We start from the raw sequence: 6,000 nt of genomic DNA, 5'->3' as shown, positions 1-6,000 counted from the left end.
AGTGTCGGTCAGATTGTTTATGTAAATCGTGTTTTCGTGTTAGAAATTGTCACTCCTAATTTAGACGGAACTACCGTGGATAAACATTAGTCGCAAAATTGAGCTTTTAAGCGTGCGTGCACAAATATTCTACTATTGATGGTTTTAGTCCCTGGCCCTGAACCCATTCTATTCTACTGTGGATGGTTTTGGTCTTTCAATTTCCAACAAATTAAGGCCATTATAGTTAATTAGCTCATTTAGTTTCTGTCTAATTAAAAAATTCAACTTAATTAATATATGATAGGTAGTAAATTTCTCTAAGTTTGTTCAAAATGATATAATCTTAGTTTTATAGTGCAAATCTAGCTTAATTTTTGAAATGTTTTACATTGATGCAGAAAAACTGGTTCTGAACCACTTAAATGATAACATGTATATATACGGAAAAAAAAAACAGAGGTGTATCCCCACTGGACCAATCATGTATAATGACCGGAAATTACAAAATAAGTAACAAAACAAGTGTATTCTCCAAGTAAATTATTACACATTTGAATTTTATTTATCACATATTTTTATAAATTATTATATATTTAAATTTTATTTAAAACTTGGTTTGTAGTGTTCGGTTTTAATGTGCACAATCAAAAGCTCAAGTTCCCTCTCTGTCAAACCTGGTTCACAATTTTAATAGAACAAAAACACAGATAAAAATGAAACCACAGCTCATAATTGCAATTAATGCTTATATTATTGCTATAAATACATACAACAAATATTACCAAAAGAGATTAAGTTAAGTCATTCTATCTCTATCTGCTGTGGAACTTCTTCTGGGTTCAATCCTTCACCACCATCTGCATTTTCTACTGTAACACCAGAGGCTTCTAAAGTTTTTGTTACCCATTCTTTAAATGGTTCTTCTTCCAAATCAAGCCGTAACAGCCCCGCAAACATCCCTCCCATGAACGCGACTGGCTTATAGAAGAAACGATAATCAAACAGTATCACTAATCGCTAACGATGTTCAAACATTATCACTAATACAAACTATGTAACTAAGTTACATGAATAGTATTTATGATCAACGAAACAGTGACGGATCTAGTATTCACTGATAGTGGTTCCTGAGGGCTCTATGGTGATATGTATAATTGATATTTTTTTTTGGGTGCTTTTACAAAAAAAAAAAAATAACAGCTATGTACACAGCTTCCACGGAGTGTTCCGGCGACAATGGGTGCTAATCCAAATCAATACAAGTAATGAACAATTTTCTTAACGAAAAAACGGCTTTGGATTTCCATCCACCTTGACCTCGTGCCCATGAACTGAATTAATGAGCTACTCGTGAGCAAAGCTCGTGAACAGACTCGTTAACAGGATGTTAAGCTCGAGCTCATGAGCCGAGCCTGAACAGGCTAAAGCTCTGTTCGTCTCGGTTACAGATCTAGCTACATTATGCATCATAGTCTATTTCAAAATACTGCTACTATCCAAAAGAAACACACTTTAGACATTGAAAGCAGCTTTCGACTCTTTTATCATTTTCTTCTGCGAGTTTAAAATTTCAAAGCAATCAACATATAAATTCTGCACTAAATAGACAAGTAAAAGCAATTATAAAGAAATCACCTAAATCCTAAAACAAAATCAAATCAAATTCGGACAATTCAAATTACAAATCAACAGCCGAGAATCAAAAATAGCACAAAAAAAGATTTGGGACTAACCTTAAGAGCTTCTTTGAGGATGGGTTGATCGATGGAGTAGAAGGAGCACGTAGCTCTAACTTGAAAAGTAGGACCAACCCAACCCAATACCCCTCCAAAATCGCTGCGATTCAGACTAGATAATGGAGACGAGAATCGCGGTAAGCGATCAAAATAGTCATTCAACTTTAATTTGTCTTAATAAAATCATTCAATTTTGATTTTGTCTCAACTAAGTCACTCGGGCGACTTCAAAATCAAAAAGCTACTGGAAAAGTGACATGACTGTAGTCAACTTTTACTGTTGATCAAAACAACATGTGACTGCCACCTAGATGACACGTGTCTGTCATCTAGCTGACCGAAACAACACATGTTAGCTAGGTGGAAGCAACGTGTCATTTTGGTCACTTAGGTGATAGTCACATGTTGTTTCAATCAGCGGTGAAAATTGACTAGTGATGTGCTGACGTGGAAGCCGCAACAAGGGAGACCGGTGCAAAAGAAGCTAAAGAGATCTCAGTATTCTGGAAGGTCATTTCAAAGGAGGGGAAGCAATTCTTTTGGACATTAGTGGGAACTGAATTACTGTGCTGATACATAAAAGGCAATTGTGAATGAGAGAAGAGACATTCTTTTGCTTCACGCTTTTCTTAAAAATCACAAAATGCTCCACAAATTACTAACACATAATAAACTTACAAAAGCAGTGGTTTTAGCACTTCTTCTGAATTTAGAATGCTTTGAGGTGCCGGCAAGCAATCTCCATAATCAACACTTCCATCTGCCAGCATCTGCAAACACTGGTAGACTCTTCTTTTTTATTTTTATTTTTGCAAAACAATGACGAGACAGTAGGAGTTCCCTGTTCTTTCATTTTCTGCCACCAAGTCTTCGTTGCTAAAGATATTCATCCCCAAAACAAGAATTAGGCATGTTACTAATTTCTGTCCACTAGTCTCTGGTGGAATTCACTGCAATGATAAAAAAAAAAATTGGTAGTATACCATCACTGCAATGAAAAAGACACTAGTTGATTATGCATATGACTTCAAGGCTTCAACAAGGGCAAAAGTCTCATCATCCATCCCAATTTTATCCTTTCCCATCATTTCAAGGATGTCAAAAGCGGTTTTCCCAGCACTGAGGTGCATTCTTAGAAATATTTTATATAACCGTAAGCTTGCAAGACCAAAATGATGTACAACCCGAATGTACCGATTTGCCTCTTCAAAACTCCCCTTCTTCTCCAGGTGCTCTGCAATAGCTATCAAATTACCAGGTGATGGTCTCCAATCACAACGCATCAGCAAACAAAATGCCCGGTTCATGGCAGTGATGGCTTTATCCATTTTTTGACTCTTCACCCAACCCTCCAAAAGGATCTCCCATGTCTTAAAATTCGGGCGTCCACCCCTCTCCAATGTGCGGACATGTAACGACTCAGCTCTGTTTATCAGTCCCTTCCGCACATATGCACCAAGAAGGACATTGGATACTCTAGTGTCATAATTCCGACAATTAGACTCCCAATCCATAAACGCTCTCTCAGCTTCTACAAGGTTATTCACCTTAACAAAGCATGAGAGTATACATATATAGTTGGCACATGTGATTCTTCCACCAACTCCTTTACTAGATTCCCAAAGCCTCTGAACTCCTTCCTTATTCCTTAATGAGCAATATTGTGTAATAAGGAAAAAATAACCAAGACGACTGTTAGTGGAAAGCTTCTTCTCAGCCATTGTAAGGGCCCAAAGAGCTTTTTCAACCATGCCTGCCTTTGTATAAGCATTTCCCAAAGTACACAAAGTGCTCCACCCAACTTCAACATTTTTATCATTCATCATTTCCTTATAAACCATTTCTACTTTGGTCACTTCAGACATTTCACAACACGAATTCATCCAAAGGTTATAGGAGAGAACATTTAAGGGTATTTTATTGCGCTTCATTTGTAGGATCACAAAGGGTACTTTCTCATGCTGTGATGTGGACATATAAAGTTTCATCATCTCATTAAACGGATGAGGGCTTACAAGCAACCCTGAGTCATTTAGATTCATCATGAGACCCTCAGCTTTCACAGTGTCTCTTTCTTTTACATAACCGCGAAGAAGAGAAAGAAAGGCCTCTTTTCGTGACGCCGAATCAGCCATAAGTTTGAAATAATCTTCAGCCTCTCTTATGCCATGCACTTTAATGATTAATTCTAATCTCATTGCTTTATCTGCTGCAGAGATGCGGGAATTATTTCGAGTTTCCATCCATGTGAAAATCTAAAATTATTAGATTTTAGAAGACATCAAAATGTTTATCATCAGATATTTGTCAAATAACAAACAATAGGTACAATTTCAAAGTAAAGTAAAGCAAAACCATGAACAATACTTCCAGTTCAAGAATTAGCCATACACAACATTTAAAGGATAAATATGCATATATAAGCTCTCTTTTAACCATTAAATTGTGCAATTTCACGGAAAAAAATAAAGTGTGACTCGAAGCTCTCCTCCATATGAAAAATGAGCAAGAAAATAAAAGCAATGAAATGAACTTCCAGGAATTGCATAGCAACAGAAAATTACCCAAATCAGAAACAGTAAATTTGGCGGCTCAACAATACTGAATTAGGAGTAAAAAAAGGACAAAGGAAGGAACCTCGAGTGCGGGCTTATAGCGCTTGGATTTCATGAGTATTGCGGAGATGTATCTGAGCTGGTCAAATGTCACCTTGTAGCCATTGTCGGACCAACTTTGAAGCACGGAGATTGCACTTTCTCCAGGAAGTTTAAGTCTTAGAATTTGATTTTTTAGGTTGGGACTGGGAGTGGTATTTACACTTTTCAAAGACGATTCGTCGACATCTTTAAACGGCGAAGCCAGTGAAGATGCGAACATCAAGAGACTGCTTCTCTCAAAATTAAGCCTACAACTGCAATCGTATATCACAATCATTATGTAGAAATCGAAACTATTCACACAAGAAAAACGAGAACGAGCATATAGAAGCGAAATTACCGTCCAAGACTGGAACCGAGCCTGCGAACCGCCATTGAAGCAACAGCTACTTCAGATCTTTCACTCTCCTTCAAATTACTAGTCGTCTATTTGTTTTTTGGTTTTTTTTTTTTGTCTTAATATATCATTTGACCCCTTTAACTCGCTCAAGTTGCTTAACATTACCACATTTTAACTCTCATCTCCATTAACCTCCAAACTCCCAAACAAAGATAATCAATATATAAATCACTTAGAAAAAAAAAAAAAAGCTAATACTACTTCAGCCCCCTTAACTTGTTCAAATTAATCATTTTACTCTTTCACAACTCATCGAATGTGTTATTTATCCTCTTAACTCCATAAAAGTGGTATTTCTCACCCCTTATAATCCTATTTACGCCATTAACTCTATAAAAATGGTATTTCTTACCACTTTATAGTGCAAAATTAATAGGACTTATTCAAATGAGTTTGAAAATATATTTTTTTAATATCAACTTTTATTTTATTAAACAAGTTAAAGACATTATATGTAGGGATAAGGTACCAAAATAAGCCTATGGTTTTTGGAGAAGTATCAATTTAGGTTCCACCTACAAAAATAGTACCAATATAGGTTTAATGTTTAAAAAATGGTATCAATTTAAGCATCGATAACGGATTGTAAGGGGTGAGGAATACCACTTTTATTGAGTTAATGGGGTAAATAGGACATTCTATGAGTTGGGGGCTAAATGGATAAGTTGTGGGGTGAGAAATACCACTTTTATGGAGTTAAATAGGTAAATAGGACATTCGATGAGTTGAGAGGGTAAAATGACCAATTTGGACAAGTTAAGTGGGTGTGGAAGCATTAGGCAAAAAAAAAAGTTAAATTCGAAATGTATATTGCATGTGTCTTAAAAAAACAAATCAGTGTACAGAATGTAAGTTTTATAGTTGGGTAAGTAATAACTTCATTTTAATATATTTTTAAATTATGTAATAATATTTTAAAACACGTGTAATACATCTTACATTTTTAACTTAATTTTTTTTGCAATCTTTACATTTTAAGCAAGTTCATGGGGCTAACTGAACATTTTATGCAAGTTCAGGGGGCTATCGAGACACTTTTAAAAATTCAAAGGACCAATCAAGCTTTTTGAACAAGTTCAGAAACCAAATAATATATTAAGGTTTTTTTTTTTTTGAAAGCAAACTTTATTAATGAATCAAAGAATGACAATAGTTTAACAATGAAATCGGTAAAGAACCCGAAAACAAATCATAAGTAACTAGACAAGCACTTTGAGGAGCCGAC

At 35.5% G+C, this 6,000-nt stretch overlaps 1 protein-coding gene across 6 annotated transcripts; it reads right to left on the bottom strand.

Moving 5' to 3' along the window:
* Nucleotides 1-818: 818 nt before the first annotated feature.
* Nucleotides 819-4,848, bottom strand: LOC136235902 (pentatricopeptide repeat-containing protein At5g27460). Of its 6 annotated transcripts, XR_010691977.1 has the most exons (5): nucleotides 4,716-4,848; nucleotides 4,356-4,629; nucleotides 2,702-3,973; nucleotides 2,397-2,594; nucleotides 906-956 (listed from the first exon to the last, which is right to left on the bottom strand). XR_010691977.1 is itself a non-coding variant. In XM_066025984.1 (4 exons), exons 1-3 carry the CDS (start codon nucleotides 4,748-4,750, stop codon nucleotides 2,732-2,734), a joined length of 1,551 nt encoding a protein of 516 aa, XP_065882056.1. In that variant the 5' UTR covers nucleotides 4,751-4,848; the 3' UTR covers nucleotides 819-2,594; nucleotides 2,702-2,731. The 6 variants fall into 6 exon arrangements, 2 of the variants coding, with proteins under 2 accessions (XP_065882056.1, XP_065882055.1); XR_010691976.1 differs by having other exon boundaries at nucleotides 819-2,287; nucleotides 2,397-3,973; XM_066025984.1 differs by having other exon boundaries at nucleotides 819-2,594.
* Nucleotides 4,849-6,000: the final 1,152 nt, after the last annotated feature.

This window comes from Euphorbia lathyris, chromosome 7 (assembly GCF_963576675.1).
Source record: "Euphorbia lathyris chromosome 7, ddEupLath1.1, whole genome shotgun sequence".
Lineage (NCBI taxonomy): Eukaryota > Viridiplantae > Streptophyta > Magnoliopsida > Malpighiales > Euphorbiaceae > Euphorbia > Euphorbia lathyris.
This window is presented reverse-complemented; position numbering and strand designations above follow the sequence as displayed.